General features: G+C 44.3%; 1 protein-coding gene across 8 annotated transcripts in view; it reads right to left on the minus strand.

Annotated features, from left to right (window-relative positions):
* The window catches only part of ANO4 (anoctamin 4), a 381965-nt gene that overhangs the window by 15407 nt on the left and 349513 nt on the right, over positions 1 to 17045 (minus strand). For all 8 annotated transcript variants that reach the window (XM_084795290.1, XM_084795289.1, XM_084795288.1 and 5 more), the window contains 7 exons: positions 16108 to 16144; positions 13088 to 13199; positions 11524 to 11581; positions 11231 to 11328; positions 8770 to 8912; positions 3040 to 3192; positions 1739 to 1886 (listed from right to left, as the gene is read on the minus strand). In XM_084795290.1, the coding sequence (XP_084651416.1) occupies positions 1739 to 1886; positions 3040 to 3192; positions 8770 to 8912; positions 11231 to 11328; positions 11524 to 11581; positions 13088 to 13199; positions 16108 to 16144 (749 nt within the window). The remainder of the gene's footprint in view (positions 1 to 1738; positions 1887 to 3039; positions 3193 to 8769; positions 8913 to 11230; positions 11329 to 11523; positions 11582 to 13087; positions 13200 to 16107; positions 16145 to 17045) is intronic.

Here is a 17045-nt window from a genome sequence, read left to right on the forward strand (position 1 = left end):
TGCACACACACACTGCACACATACACCACACACACACACACACACACACACACACACACACACACCCCACAAACAAGAACAATGGCCTGTGGATTAGAGGCAAGAAGTATAATGTGGAAACTGGCAGATGGCTCATAAAAGTTTGCAAAGAAAACGCCCAGAGCTGGACAGACAGTCTAATAAAACGGAATCAAGGCACAGTAGGTAATTCTAATCACTGTGAACATTGCTTTAAGACTGGAGAGCTGCTAGGAGTCTAAATCTTTGCTTCACCATCAACTCAGTAAATCTGTTCTCCATTCATTCTGAGTCTCCAAAAGCCAATTGCAGGTCCCACCGTAAGCGGACCTGAGGAAGGATCAAAATACTTATTGAGGCTTAAATTCAGGAGGCTTTACAGTGAGATGAGCCAAAGAGCCACTTGGAGCTCTGGAGCTAGGAAGAGAGAGGTCTGCTGGGTGTGGCTCTACCTCGGTGTAGGCCACTTTAACAGTCCTCCGCTCTCCCGAGTGAGGACACATGTCCCTACTCTGGGACATTCTGAGACCCAAACGCAGAGTGTATCTGAAAGCAGCTGCAATGAAGGGGAGCTTTTTCAGGCCAAGTCAAGCGGACACAGTCGACAGTGGCCGTCATTAGGAAGGAATGGCCGGGCGCCATAATCCAAGACTTCAAGTTTCTGTTCTAGGCTCCCTTGCAGTTGCTAGACAATTAGTGTTTAATGGCCCCAAGGTTATTATAGTAGAAGACATCATAGGAGCCTCTTCAGATGACCGCATTGTGAACTTTATCACAGCCCTCAATCATCCATGCCTTAGTGCACTGGTGTGGGATTAATGCTGAAACTGGATCCTGACCAGGTTTGCTTGGCTCCGGTGAGTCACTCCCATTTGCCTACAGTGGCTGAGGGAGCAAATTAATTTGGCTCAGACTGTACACAGGAAAACAGGATTGCTTCTATTAATCAACATGATTTTCCGGGCTTCAAAGTCCTTAGGTAGGTATCTAAACACCATGATTAGAGTTAGATTATTATTGTGACTTTAGGGACTATTCGTACGCTAAGACTTTTGGCTAAGTCCAGAAATCAAAGCGAGGTGGCTCGTTCTAATGATGCTCTGTTTTATCTGACGACATATGTTCTAGTCTGAACCTCAGAACATAGGTGTGTGTCTTAATTTGACTGGCAAAATATAGACACCAGTCTGATCATAGCTAGGGAAAAAATAATCCTCATGCTACACAGATATTTACTGAGTATCTTTTGAGTCTTAGGTATAGGGTTTATAGTCCTCATGTAAAATTTGCAGTCTCCGTACCATGACAGTGTGATTCTCAGGTAGCAATTCTCTTTTTCTAAAGTCACAACATTTCCATAACTACATGTTATACTAGGCCCCATGCTGGTTTTTTGTTGTTGTTGTTGTTACACACATTAGGTCTTACACATTTCTGAATTTGGAGTTGGCAAGAGTGAGAGGGGAGGAAAAAAATGTAACTGCTTCTCTCACACTAGATTCCATCTGAGACTCGTCCGACTTGTTTGAGCACCAACCCTTTGGTAAATGGGATGTGTTTTCTTTGGCTGCAAGCGTGATGATATACTTTTTCACTTCCCCTACCACTGGCCTTGCCTGGGCTTGTGTGTCACATGCTCCGGTATAAAAACCTCTCTGTGTGTCAGGCACCACACAATGGCTAAGAAGCAGAAGTTTCAAACTTGCTTTATAGCACTTACTTTTGCCCGGCTTCTCCTTGGCCCGCACAAGGTCCATATTTATAAGCATATACCAAGCGAGGGATGAAGTCAGATGTTATCGCTATGACAAATGCATTCGTAATAACAGAGAGGATTCCAATGCCTTCAAGAATTCCATACCAAATCCCTATTCAAATAGAAGTGTGGTATTAGCAAGAATAAAAACAACAAGGTTATCCCACCCATGAACGTCCTTTTCATGTATCTTCTCATCTTTCCGAATGCCTCTGGCAACAGAGGAGGTCATCATTTGTGTTTCCTAATAGTTTGGAATTGAAGGAATTTCTGTCATTCCATGCACGTGCTAATGTACTCATGGCTTATGGCCAGCATCAGACATATGTCAAAGAATTCTGGCCACTGAGCCACTCATGTGCCATCTGCTGAGATCACCGCACAGTGTCAAGCCACTAATAGTCTGGAAGCTCTTCAGTGGTTGTGACCAGTTCCCTTCTGCTCCCCTTTGCAGACTGTCCCAAGCCAATGCCCATTGGGAGGGTAAGAGGCTCCTCTGAGCAAGATGTCAGCATCCAGTTCCCAGCCGGCTGCTGCCAGCCAGCCCTGTCCCCAGCACTGGATACAGACATGTATCACCCAGTCCGCATCTCAGCAGCTCTCAAGAACGCTGCATCGAACTCAGCTCAGCACCTCTAGTCAAAAATCAAAGCTCATTTCTGCCACTAGAGAAACCAGGTTTTGCTTCATGCGAGTCAGGAAAACATCGAGAAAAATAGGAGGGGCGTGCGTGCACAGTGGGGGGAGGGAGGGAAGAAGAGGCAAATAGAAAATCTATTTCTTAAAATGAATAAAAATTTTAGATTGTAAAGTCTTATAGTAGGAATAAGCACAAATGAAAAAAAAAACCACTGGAAATCTAAAGCAATATAAATAGTTGGCTTTTTATTTCTTGTACAATATTATTTAAAACTGACATAGTTTTTTTCCCCTCAAAAATTAGTTGAATCATCTTACACAAACCATGAGGATTCCTAAAGTGTATGGCTTTAATTTTTTAGTATGTATGTATGTATGTATGTATGTATGTATGTATGTATGTATTTATGTATGTATGTATGTATGTATAGGGTCTCACTGTGAAGCCGTAGTGGTCCTGGAACTCACTATGTAGACCAAGCTGGCTTTGAACTCACACAGACCCACCTACCATTGCCTCTCCAGTGCTGGGATCAAAGGTGTGTGCCACCACATCAGGCAGGCTTTTAATTCTCACCTAGAAGATGTTTCGTATCTTCAAAAAAGGATACCTGAACCCAACTTACCTATGTCCTTGGCCCTCGAAGCCAAAGGCCTTCTCCACTGCGTAACAAACTTATAAGCGTCAAGTCGGATTTCAATGATGTTATTCAGTAAGGCCAGAAGCGGTGCTAGGGGAAAAGCTGCCACAAAGATAGTTGTGAATCCGAACTGAAGGACTAGGGAGGGAAAGAAAGAGAATGCACAATGTTAGTTCCCCACGGCAGCTTCACAGAGACAGTAAATCCAAATGCGTCCTTGTGTCAAATCACTTTCCCCAATCATTTAAGAGTCATAAACTGAAGGAACCTGTCTTTTAAAAGATGGTCATAAGGATAGACAAGAGATATTTCCTGGCCTTGAGAGCAATGGACTCTGAGGGGCAGTAAGTTTACCTCAAACCCCAATACTTTCTAAATGCCGTTCACTAGCTAATAGAACCAGGGCTTCTTGGCAGAAAGCATGATTGTGGGTTGAGGTGGGAAAGCCACAAGGAGACTGGATTGTCTTAGGATGTGATAAATGGTCAACAAATGATGGGGAGGGTGTGGAGAGCATCAACAGGACAGATGTACAGGCGCTGTCCACAGCCGATGCTGGAATAATGAGCACAGCAAAGTCATAGCAGCACTGGACCACAACCCAAAGACTGTCCAAGTCATATCAACATGAATGCTAACGAATTTAAACTGAAAACACATGGGTAATGAAGGCAGAATTTAATTAATAAACGTAGAAGGGATGGAGGGAACAGGAAGCCACCATTAATTAAACTTCACATGGAATACTAAAATGAATGGGTGGAACATTGAAAATAGGATATTTGCATATTTCCAAAGCATCTCCTCACATAATACTTAAAATACACTGAAGTGGCACATCCTTCATATGGTGGTTCCCCCCCTCCCCCCTGCACACACACATTCTTCCTGTTTATGGTCCTCCTGGGTAGAAACTAGATCTCTGCTAGCTTAGTCTTCAGAACCACTGGACTCTAAGCCATCAGTGATACCCGTTGATGTCTCCCACTCCTCCCTCTTTTCCACTGTCCCTACTTGAGTTCACACTGTGGCTTCCCAAACTGTCTCTGTTGTCTCTCCTGACTTTCATTGGACTGCTATCCGTCTGCACCAACTCTTGGTTCTGGGCCAAATCATCTCCCTACAAGAAATGCCTGGGAAGACTCTCACACCCTACTCTGCTCCATGCCGTTCAAAGAGCGTAGTGGGTCTTCTATGGAGATCTCTAAGCTTCAAGTTCAAACATCCATCACGCCTCAGAGTTTGAAAACAAAACAAAACAAAACAAAACAATCCTTTGCTCTGGCCACACTAGACGTATGGGCTTGTGAGTTAAACATACACTTAAGGTCTCTAGTGATAAACGGATGAACCGTGATTCTTTTTTTTTCAGGCAGAGCTCAAATGTGCCCTACCTCAGAGACACACGATTGCACGGCCTCATGCGGTAGCTTCCACTGTTGCTGAGAAACACACAATAAATCTTATCTGCCTTTGTGGCTTTGTCTTTCTTTTCCCTTTATTATGCTGGACTTTGTGAGAGTAGGTGTGGAGGCCTCGTTACATTTGTCTTTTTCTACATACACACCGCAGCGGTTTATGCACGGAGGGGGATTTGTCAGGTGCTAAATAATGCTGGCTCACTGACTGACACACAACGACAATGATGAAAGGCCTGCACGGCAAAGAAAATCGGCCCATTAGGTGAAAGTAATGACTCTCAGAAACACAGATATCTAAGAACACTTCTTTAATCTGAGAAATGTATAAAAACGTAGCTGATATCACTAGTAACAGCAGGATATGGAATAGTGTCGCTTCCTGTCTGGAGGAAGAGGCCCTTGCCGGCATTATGTGAACGGTTTTTAGTGCAGTGAAGCAAGAATGATCAGAAAGGAAAATACAGAAATATAGAATTGTCATTTTTCATAGGTGATGTGGGAATATATATATATATATATATATATATATATATATATATATATAAAATCTATGGATTATAATTGATGATGTTAAAGGCTGGGCTCACAATCAACAATATAATTGATGTGAGTTTTCAGAAAGTTTACTTCATGCAAGGCCAACACACACCAATGAAAACTTTATATAGTAGCAACAAAACATAACATAAAAGTAGGGCCCGGTGTATTGTTCAGTGGTAGAGTTTGTGCTTAAAATTCATGAGGCTCTGGGTTCAGTCTTTAGAATAAAAAACAACAGACAAAGCCCCACTGCTGAAACAAACAAACAAACAAACAAACACTATACAAACAGAAAAAAATGTGAAGGCAACATTATTTGCAACTGCACTAAAATTTATCAAGTTCTTAGTAATAAACCTAAGCTGTGCAACACAAAGTCTGTTACTTTGCATAAAATGCATAAAGACAAATGCAGGCATATACATATTCAAGGATTGGAAAATATATAAGTATTGCTCAAATTATTTTAGGAGTCTAACAAAAATCCAGCCAATTCCTGAGTAAAAGTTGTTGTGTTTTTAAAATAGAAATTGGGAATGTTAAGGGAGGGGATAACCATTGAGATGTAATATGAATAAATTAATAAAAAAATAAATGTTTTTTTGTACAAGTACCAAAAAAATAATTAAAAAAATAATATATATATATATAAAAAGAAATTGGGAATGTTAATGTAAAATTAGTTGGAATTAATTTAGAAGAACAAAGTTGAACCTTGTTCGTTTGAAGATGGTGTGAAGGCAAAACCAAGAACCAAGAAAAGATACTTGATTTTCAGCAACTTTATCGGACACATGATGGTCTGAATATGAGATGCACCCACACATCTGTGATTGGATATGTGTTCTACTACTGTGTGGGACGTATTTGGGGGATCGTGGAGCCTTTAGGCTAATGTTTCTCAACTTCCCTAATGCTGTGACCCTCTAATACAGTTTCTCTTGTTGTGGTGACCCCAACCAGAATACCCTTTTTTGCTGCTACATCAGAACAATAAATTTGCTACCATTATGAATCATACTGTAAATATATGATATGCACGATAAAGAGACAACTACTTTGGGCAGGGGGTATAACTGGAGGAAGTTGGTTATTGTGGGGGTACGGTTAATATTTAGAGTTTGGCGCTGTTCCCAGCCCACTGTATTTCCTGTTTGGATGAGATGTAAGCTGTCATAGGCTGTGGCATCCACAAAGTTGTCTGCCCTGGCATATCTTCTCTGGCTGATGGGCTATGGCCCTCACACCAGGAACTGAAACAAACCCTTCTTTCAGGGAGTTGTTCCTTGACAGACATTTTGTAACGGTAATGATAAAGTCAACTGAGGCAGGACTCGTATCTATATTATGTAAATAGCTGCTACAAATTACTAAGAAGAAGATAGGACCACCCCGCCCCCACCTGCCCCTGCTAATCATGGGTCGGGATAGAAATTCAAAGAGAATACCCAAATGGTCATAGGCATACGGAAGATGTTTAGTGCTGTTAGTTGCCGTAAACTTTCAATTAAAACCACAATGAGATGCTATTGTGTGCCAAGTAGAATATTTTAGAAAGCCTAACAGCTTAATGAGATGTCGTGAGTATGTGCACATATAAAGGGGCACAGCTTGCTTCACCCTACTCTTAGAAGAGGATGCATTTGTGCCTAAGAAAGTGGGTGTTAGCCGGGCGGTGGTGGCGCACGCCTTTAATCCCAGAACTCGGGAGGCAGAGGCAAGGTGGGTCTTTGTTCAAGGCCAGCCTGGTCTACAAAGCTAGTCCAGGACAGCCAGGGCTACACAGAGAAATCCTGTCTTGAAAAATAAAAAATAAAAAAGAAAAAAGAAAGAAAGTGGGTGTGACGCTCCTACAAAACCTCACTTTCAAGAATTACTGGGCTGCGCTCCGGCTATGGAAAGTGGTTTGCCAGCCTCTCGCCTGCACAGACGCGGCTGCTTTCATGTTTAAATCTGTAAGCATCCATCTGTATGCTTGAGGTTTACACCCTTTATAAAAAACATCACTTTATATTGTAATTCAGTAGGTTATAATATTTAATAATATCACAAATCTATGAAGTAATAAGGAAAAGCCCAAAACAAGGCCAAAAGGAAGCTGGTAGAATTCCCATGTCTGTCTGTGACGTGCCTCGTTTTGTGGGAGCTGCAGAGCTCTACCCACACAAATGCTTCTTTTCAGGGGGCATTAGTGTTCATTTCCCTCTTCGTGGGGGGAAGAGTCCATTAAGAGACCCCAAAATGGTGATTTCTCTTAATGAATGGCCTTTATTAAGTTTTATAATTAATGCCCACATCGATTTCTTCTCCAGGTTATATCATTTTGCCATTGTATAATTGAGGCTCTGGAAACATAAGTAGATGCTTAGGACAGAAGCAGTCTAAGAAACATTAAGCATCAATTCTACTCTTCCTCTAATTTTCAAATCTTCCCAACCAGGATTGCTTCCTTCAGAAGTAATTCATCTTGCCCAGCTCTTCTCTCACTTCACCTCTACGCTGTAGAGCTTAAACAGTAGATTTTCAAGAGAATATACACATATATGTATGTATATATATATATATATATATATATATATATATATATATATATATATATATACGCATAAGTGTATACATATACACACATATATGTGTGTATGTATAAATACACACATAAATATATACATAAATAAAGAGATCATTATTATTAATTCCTCCCCAGATACATACTGAGATTAACTTGGTTTTGGTTCTAAAGAAATCTGATTCCCAGCCGGGCTTGGGGGCGCAAGCCTGTAGTCCCAGCACTCAGGAGGCAGAAGCAGGTGGATCTTTGTTCGAGGCTAGCCTGGTCTACAAAGCTAGTACAGGACAGCCAGGGCTACCCAGAGAAGCCCTGTCTCAATGCAGCACCACCCCCCCCCCCCCCCCAAATCTGATTCCTTAACTAAGTGGAGCCCGGGTTAAGCATTCCTGTGTCCTGCCACTTCCCTCCCATGACAGGCATGGCCGCCCTGATGTACTTCCCATGACTCATGCTACGGCAACTGTGATACTTCCTGCTCTTACGCTTTCTGTCTCTGGCTCTTCCCCCAGTAGCCTATGCACCCTTGAAAGCTGAGCACTGTGTCATTTCCCCTTTCTGTGTCTCTGCTGCCAAATGTAGTATTTCCTTGGCATTGAGTAAAACTTAACAGATGTCACTTGGATGTGTGATTCAATCAATAGGACTGATGCCTCTTCTGTATTTTTTGATGCACTGAATTTCCCAACATTTATTTTCCTATCTATTCAGCTGTGTAATAATGGAGCAAGGGGCACAGTAGGAGGTCTTTGTGCTATAGTTTTTTTACATATATATATATATACATATACCTATATATAGGTAGCATATATCATATACATGCTAAGAAATATCTGTACTTACAGATTATAACTTCAGCTCCTTCTGATGGTTCAAGGAGCAAGATACAACAATAGTGTGAAGAGTTTGAAATGACTGTCCTCTGAACTTCGCTCATTTGTGGTGCTTGGGATTCTTACTCAGAGCCTTGTACATTCTAGATAAGCACTGTACCCCTGAGCTATAACCCCAAAGCTGGCTCTGAATGTCTTAAGATGCTGTTCTCTCTTACACTTGTTGCTTTGGAATGCCCTGTACTAGAACCCCCACGCCTGAGTGGCCAGGCGATGATGAATGTGCATTTAGTCGGTTGTTGCTGGAGACCAAAGGCTTGAAGTTAAAATTAAGAGGCAAAGCAGATTTCCATACTCATTTCCAGGTATTCGTCGAAGAGCCCATAGGCATTCATCGGCTGAAGATTGTAGTCCTTTTCCCACTGTGGGAAATTCATTTTTCTTTCAGTCCCGTGTTCTTGTCGGACTTTTCTTCTAGTCCACCAATTCTGAATTAACCTGAGTGACACAAAAATCAGTGTCTTAGATACGTACACACGATCGTTCACAGAAGACTTAAGTAACAAGGAGGCAGACAGTGAGGATCTGGAGCCACAGCTAAAAAACAACTTCACTCGGGCAGGAAGCCGGGTCTGGAATTAGAATTCTGACTAGTAAGTAGACCGAATGGTTGATGAGCTTATTTGATCATCCATGGAATGGTCTCATGCTCAGAAACAGTAGGGTAGAAGTGGGAAAGTGCCACGAGTTGAGTTGGTACCCAGGCAACACCCTGGATGTTCAAGAGATAGAGGGTCTAGTTTACATGGCTTAACTTTGTACCCATTAGCAGTCCTGTCGCATGGGTGATCGGGATAAAGTGCATTCTGACTCCAGGCACCTAGCAAATCTGAAGATCACAGTCAGCTTCCTCTCCTGGCATCCAGATGCCTCTAATTCCTTACAAGAAGGCTCAGCTGCCTTAGACTCAAGCTTGCCATGGTCTCTGACTCCCGAAGGTTGGATGGATTGCGCTCTGACGCTTGAGGCTGAGCTGTTAGCCTTCCACAGAGTGCGGGAGTGCGTTGTATAATAGAAAAAGAGGTGGAAGAAATGCCACAGAGGAGCTTGGGCTGGAGCATCCCAGGAAAAGGTGACAAGTTTTTTAGTATTTCTAGGAACAGAAATGCTAAAACAAAAGCCCGTGGAGTAAGGGAAAAAAAAAAAAAAAAAAAGAGGAGTGGCTATCAGACACACTGCTCACCCCATCGCTCTGCCATGTGTTCTGAATCGCTGGCTTGACATTTCAATTAAAGTTGATTAAATATCCCATAAGGTAAAACATTAGACTTCTTTTGAGAGTCTTATAGAAAACATTAGATACCTAGGGTCTAAAACACTTGAGTCTAACAATAGAAAATTGTTGTCCTTGCTTCTGACAGAGGCCCAAAAGGAAGCGTTCTTTATTCACCAAGCCCCCCGGCACCCTGTGCTAGCTGAGAGGTCCTTCCTGCAGAGTTCCTGACTGACAATGGGGACCAACTGATGTAGAATCACATCAGATTCAGAAAGGCTGGTGATCTGCGTGCCCTTGAGGCCAAGCTGAGCAGAAGGGGCTGTCACAGCAAACACAAGGGCATCTTTGCAGAGACTACACAAGATCTGGCCCACTCGGTAGCCTGCTATCCTTCCTCGAGATTTGATACCCTATGAGCATATAAAGGGGGAGGAAGCCCCCCTCAGTCACAGTCATAGGGGAGGGGAGTAAGGGGAAAATGGGAGGGAGGGAGGAATGGGAGGATACAAGGGATGGGATAACCATTGAGATGTAATATGAATAGATTAATAAAAAATTAATTAATTAATAAAAAAAAGATCTGGCCCACTGTTATCAGCCAGAAAAATCTAATCGTTGAGGGATACTTTTTTTTTTTAACTAGTGGAAATATCTTTAAAACCCTGACTTCCCCCCACCCCCTTTCCAACTTTCTTTTTTTCTGTAGACTGAACCGACAGTACTTTTATTTCTTTGTTTTAAATTAGCATTCTGATTTACCTTGTAAGCAGGGGAATGAAAGATCTCGTGAACAGATAAATTAGCTGAGGACCTGCAGTACTGGATCCCAGAGAGTCAGTGATACCATTAAAGCATGCTGCATGCGCACATCCAGAGTACGCGCGTGCATGAAGGCCTTGTAAAGATGCCAAGTCGGTTCCTTCTGACCAGTAGGCCAACTGTCCTCCAAGGGATGGTCCTACACCCAAGAGTAGCTAGGCAGCATGGTAGGCATACACATTCAAAAAGAGGATACATGAACTTGTTTGGAAAGCTAGGGAGGTGGGGGATGGATCCAGGAGGCTTTGAGAGAGGAGGATAAGATGATCAGAGGCGATTGTATGAAGTTCTCGAAAACTGATAAAATTAAAAAGAACAATGTTCACTTTCATTTGCACGAGCTGTGCTAAACCCAAAGGAGCCAATGTGCATTATCTTTCAATGGCAAATGTACTGTTTCGTGTCTGTATGTGTGTGGCGGACTGTGTGCCGTGGCGCGCATGCAAAAGGTCAGAGGGCAACTTTGGATCGGTGTTTTCCGTTCGTCTTCGCGTGGGATCCGTGAGAGTCCGATTCTTGTTTGCCCGGCTTGGGTGGCAAAAGCCTTTCCCTGGTGACCTATCTCAGTGGTACGTACTGTTTTGTTGTTGTTGTTGTTTTAAATGACTGTATGTAAATCTGCCCGCAACACCCTGGTTTAACTGATTCCACGATGCCTGCACTCAGAAATGCCAATCGCGAGAGCCGCACTGGCTCTCCACGAGATGGCTAAAGTACTCACGGGTAGCCGAGTTCCATGAAGTTATTCCAGGTCTGCTTTAGCACCATTATGATACCCATTTGCATGCAGAGATCAATAAGGCATCCGCTAGGGTGGCACTGGCGGGGCAAGCAAACACAGAGATCCAGCAGTCAGGGGAAAGTGGGGTGACAACAGGGTTCCACTCCGCGCAGAACTGCCTTAGGGCTGTCTAACGGGAGTCTGTAGAAAGCGATGGATGATGGGGGTGGGGGCCGGGGATAGGGGTGGGGGTGGGGATGGGGGTGGGGGGGGCGGTGGGGGGGAGTACTGACCTCTTCAAGCCTCCACCTGTTTATCAGTCTCAAGTAGGCACCTGGGTGTCCTGTGAATCTTCAACACAGAAGCAAGCCGTTAGCATCCTGTAGGTTTTAGGCTTTCAGCGAGCACTACATTCAACTTAGCCTAGCCTCTAAAGTAAATGATGGGAGCCCTTAAGGACCATGTGTGGCGGAATGAAGAAACCCTCTAAAACTGCCGCTTAGGGAAATCTCCAAGGAACATCTCTCTTCTGGCTTTCCTGCCCTCCACCTGCCCCCCACCCCCATCCCAGCTGCCGGGGGCAAGGGCCCATTCTTGCTGTTTCCTGTGGTTTTGAACATTTCTGCTGAGCATCACGTGGCCCTGTCTGTGTAAGCAGCAGTCACATTCCTGCATATACCCCCATTTGATCTTTTTTTCCCCAGAAAAATTTAAATTTATTTATTTATTTTTCTTGTGTAGTCCTATTTATTTCCTTTTTAAAAATATTTTATTAATTTATTCATATTACAGCTCAGTTGTTAGTCCATCCCTTGAATCCTCCCATTCCTCCCTCCCTCCCGCTTCCCCCCTACTCCCCTCCCCTATGTCTGTGACTGAGGGGTCCTCCCTCCCCCTGGATAGGCATATAAAGCACAAACATTTGATCTTTTGAATAGCAGCAGTGTTGGCTTTGCTCCTGTCATGGTACTTACTTGCCTGCTACTGTCGTGGTACTTGGCTACGACAGCAGCCTCTTGCTGTTGAAGCAGTTAAACAACAAACACTCATCTCCATCACAGAACTGGCCCTGTGGCCGTGCCCTGCTTCCCACTCCTCAGAGAGGATGGGTAGGAATTGTGGGTCATTACCACAAAACAGGGAATCTTTCCCAATTTCTCTCTTTTTTTAAAAAAATTAATTTATTCATATTACATCTCAATGGTTATCCCATCCCGTGTATCCTCCCATTCCTCCCTCCCTCCCATTTTCCCCTTACTCCCCTCCCCTATGACTGTGACTGAGGGGGACCTCCTCCCCCTGTATATGCTCATAGGGTATCAAGTCTCTTCTCGGTAGCCTGCTGTCCCTCCTCTGAGTGCCGTCAGGCCTCCCCATCACAATTTCTCCTCTCTGCTGGGTTTCAAGCTGTGGCTTCTCATTTCCACCCTCTTCCCCATTTTGCTGTCCTTCTGTGAAGTCAGGGACCTCGGCCACACGGCAGCTTGTGTGTCCTTACGCCACCTACTCATGTAGGTGTGACACCCTATGGTTGCTTCAGGTGAAATGGATGCCAAAAGCTTTCAACCCATTGTTTGCACACATAAACTGTTTTCCTCTATTTATCTGTGCAACACAAGAGGTACAGGTACTTTCGAGCAGACTATTTCCCAGGAAGTGAGGTGCTTTTGCACTTTGGGAAGGGAAAGGAGGTGGCCAGCCTTCTCTTTCTGCACTTTGTATGGAGCATCCTATAGGGCCTGCTTCCCCGCCCCGCCCCTCTGCCCCGCCCCCCCCCCCCCCGCCGCACACCCCCCTCCCGGGCATCCCCACTAGGGCTGGGGCGGAGGGAGGCCACAGGCAAAGTGTCCATCTTACCTTCCGAGGAAGAATGCGATGTAGAATGTGGAGCTGTTCAGATTGACAAACTGAAAAAGAAACATTTTCAGGGTAAAGCTGTTCTCCCACTCGGATTCTGTGCGAGGCTGTTCTGTGGGCAAAAGGGAGTAGTAGGGTTTGAGAGGCTGGGCAGGACCCCCCCACCCCTCCTACGTCCTGCTCTCCCCTCCCCCACACGAAGTCAGAGGGTCTCCAGGAGGCACAGGAGGCTCCGCTTTGCCGAGAGTTGGCACGCCATGGGACAGATCATGCAGGAGAAAGGGCAGCCCCACCAACAGTGTGGTCTTAAGTGGCTACAGACACTTCCGGTGGCACCAAGGGTCTCGGCTGGGCTGTTCCGTGGTTACAGGGTATGCAGAGATGTTGGATCAGAGACAGCCAGGCTGCGAGTGCCTCATTCTCAGTCCTAGCTCTCTGCAGCATCTTTGCTCTGACCAAGTTTCTGTCAGTTGAGTAGGGCATGCATGGAGTTAGACCCCGCCACGAATCTCCTAATGATTCCAGAGCTCATGGCATGTGAGGGAACTGCAAATCCCAGGACACTGAGCGTGTTCGCCTCCTAGGTTTTACCCTCACCTAACTATTTCTTTCACTCCCACAGATAAAACCCGAAGGATGGCCTCTTCTTTAGAACTCTCCTCACGTTTCTCCGTCCGTGGCACACATGCGTGTGACTAAAGGGGCCAACTCGAAGCTCATCATATTTTGACTTCCGTATTGCAAATGCCCTTTGGACAGCGTGATGTGAACCGAAATACGGAACAAGTTGCCCCTGAGGTCGAGCCTCCAACTTGACGTCTCATGTCAGGCTGCATTTATCTTTCCCAAAGAGCTGGCTTGTAAGCTCAAGCAAGGTCAAAGAAAATGTGTTTGAGGCAAAAACATTTTCTGTGTTTCCACAGACTCCGAGCTTCTTAATTGCACATTTAACGTTTCACCCCCATCAGTTCCTTTTCCATGACTTAGATTCAAAATGCTTCCTGGGCTCATAACTGTGAAGGGAAGTGGGGGGGGGGTGATGGTTGGGGGGAGAGGGGAGGGAAAGAACTTCTGATTTAAAATGACTAAAGCACCAGGCGGGAAGAAACACCAAACACTTCTCCATGAGTTTAATTTCACCCTGGAAATTGAGTTCCTAGTTCTATCTATGTGAAGGTTTTCTCACTTGCCATCTGGCGAGATTTTTATTTATCTCGAGTCATGGCATGCTGGCCATCTTTGATCTAGGTGCCCCTGGACACAGCCTGGCAATGGGCAATTCCCTCTACCACAGTTAAGCTCTTTCCCTCTTGGAAAAGGCATAGCCGCGATGGAAGACGCCAACGACGTTAAAGGAGATAGATGAGTCAAACGACCAGCTCTGCACAGGACACATCTACTGGATAAATGTATTCAGTGGTATATAATGACGATTCTACAAAAACTGCTTTGAAATGTCTCCCCTTTGGACAAGCTCTATACAGGAATATATTAAAGCAAGCCACCCCCGTGGGAGCATATGACTTTCTTGTTGGCTGTACAGCAGCCAATATCTCATTAATAAAACTAAGGCGATTTCTGTATCTTGAAAAAAAATGTAGTAATGTACAGATTATAGCTGGTTGTTGGACTTCTGGTGTATTCTGAGATCAGAGAGATGTCTGTAGAGATGGTTTCTCTACGTGGATGTATTTCCACAGATGTCAGTTATCACTGCCTGGACCACATTCCTGATTTAAAAGGTTGCTAATCATCAAGATGACTAATGTTGAAAACTTGACAGTGTTTCAGTGTGTGTGTGTGTGTGTGTGTGTGTGTGTGTGTGTGTGTGTGTTTAAATGTCCCAGCATGTTTCAAACTCTTGAGCTAAAACTTATTCTTTGCTTCAGCCGAGATTAGTGGAATATTCCACTGTGCCTTGAAGAACCCATCCATAATTCTAAAATGCGGGTAACATCTCACGAGCACTTTAAAAGACGATCCTGGATGCTTCCTACCTGTGTACTTTTGTGATGTTACTTTCTGTGTGTACATAAGAGAAAATATCTACTTTGAATTTCGTCTGCTTATGACACATAAGGGGTATGGCAGGTTTGAAAAGTGGAGATAGAAAAATCTTATTACTAGACACATTTAAATTGTTCTGCCGAAAGGAATTGTGGCAAGGAATTCTCAGCAAAGGGGATGTTTCCTTCTTTTTAAAAATACAACTATTTTTTAAAATTAACTCCGGGAATTTAACATATACATTTAATGTATTCCGATCATATTAATGCCCACTTCTCCCCCTAAATTCTCCGAGATCCACCCCCCACCCTGTCCCTACTTCGTGTTCTCTTGTTAAAAATAAACCACTGTCATGCTCTCAAAGGCAAAGTAGAAGGACCCAGAGGGTCCTAGGAGCCTACAAGTAGAACATTATGATAGGCAGATTTGGGCACAGGGGTCCCACTCAAACTAGGCACCAGACAAGGACAATACAGGCGGTAAACCTTAAACCCCTACCCAGATCTAGACAATGGACAGAACACTCTCCACAGTAAAGTGGAGAGTGGGATATTACGTTCTCACACACTCTGGTGCCACACCTCTGACCATGTCCCCTGGATGGGGAGACCTGATGGCACTCAGAGGAAGGACAGCAGGTTACCAAGAAGAGACTTGATACCCTATGATCATATAGAGGGGGAGGTAATCCCCCTCAGGAACTGTCATAGGGGAGGGGAATAAGGGGAAAATGGGAGGGAGGGAAGAATGGGAGGATACAAGGGATGGGATAACCATTGAGATGTAACAAGAATAAATTAATAAAAAAAAAAAATAAACCACTGGGTCCAAGTTTTGTTGCCCATAAACCCATGGGTGTGGCGCCACCAACTGGCTGGCCTGCAGGGCCCCCAGGAGGGCGGGTCTCTTCCCTAGCAGAGTCTGAGAAAGGGAGCTGTAGCATGTTCTAGATCACCGAGTGCAGCAGGAGGCTGTCACTTACCTAGGTCTGTCAGAAGGAGGCCTTCACTTACCTAGGTTTGTCAGAAGGAGTGCAACCTTTTCATAGAGCTGTAAAATAAATTCCATACTTTCAACAAATGAACTCTGGGTGTTCTAAAGCCTACAGTCATGGAGAAAACGGGCAGTCAAGGCACGAGTGAAACTGTTTTTCTTTACGTTTCAAACAATGGCGGCAGCATGTGGAGTAACTGCACACTTTCAGGAATGCTCAGAACTGTGCGAGGTCCTTCTTTATGTTTTGGTTTTTTTTTTTTTAAATCTTGATTCTTGTTTTGGGGTTAATGATCCTGTGACAAGGAGACTCGCGGTTGCCACTAACGACCAGTTGCCCAAGTGACGCTGAGAGCAGTCATCACATTCCTGAGCGGGCACCTGAATGCAAGCACCTCTCCTTGGTGTCTGAGGCAAGGTTCTGTTGTCTCATTGTTGTAGTATGTTGTGGATGCCGCAATACAGCGTGCGTGTGTGTGTGTGTGTGTGTGCGCGCGCGCGCACACACACACACACATACAGGTATAGAACATAGTTCAGGAAAATAGAGCTATCAGAGATTTCCCCCGAAAGGATATAAAGTGAGAGAATTAAAAAAAACTGCTTTCTCTAAAAAGAGAGATGACACATGAAAATGGAAATTAGATGAATAGGCCGGGCAATATAGAAACTAGGATCACATAGATTGAAGTATTGAACACACACTGTTCGAAGGTCCCCAGACTGGATGCCAGAGTTCTCTTTGGGAAGGTGTCAGACTTGCTGGTGTCTCCTCACCTGTCCTTCAGACCACTGCTCCTCTTTGGTGGGATGGGTTAAGACTTAACTGACATTAAGACCTTTCCTAATTTCTGCATCCACTTCCCCGGGGACTCTTGCTTACTGTGGAGCCAGACCAAACACTTAGATTGCATGACTCCAAACGTTGATCTATGGCTGCTTGCTCTGTTAAGGCGTA

The sequence above is a fragment of the Acomys minous genome, assembly GCF_964271855.1.
Source record: "Acomys minous genome assembly, chromosome: 9".
In the NCBI taxonomy this organism is placed as follows: Eukaryota; Metazoa; Chordata; class Mammalia; order Rodentia; family Muridae; genus Acomys; species Acomys minous.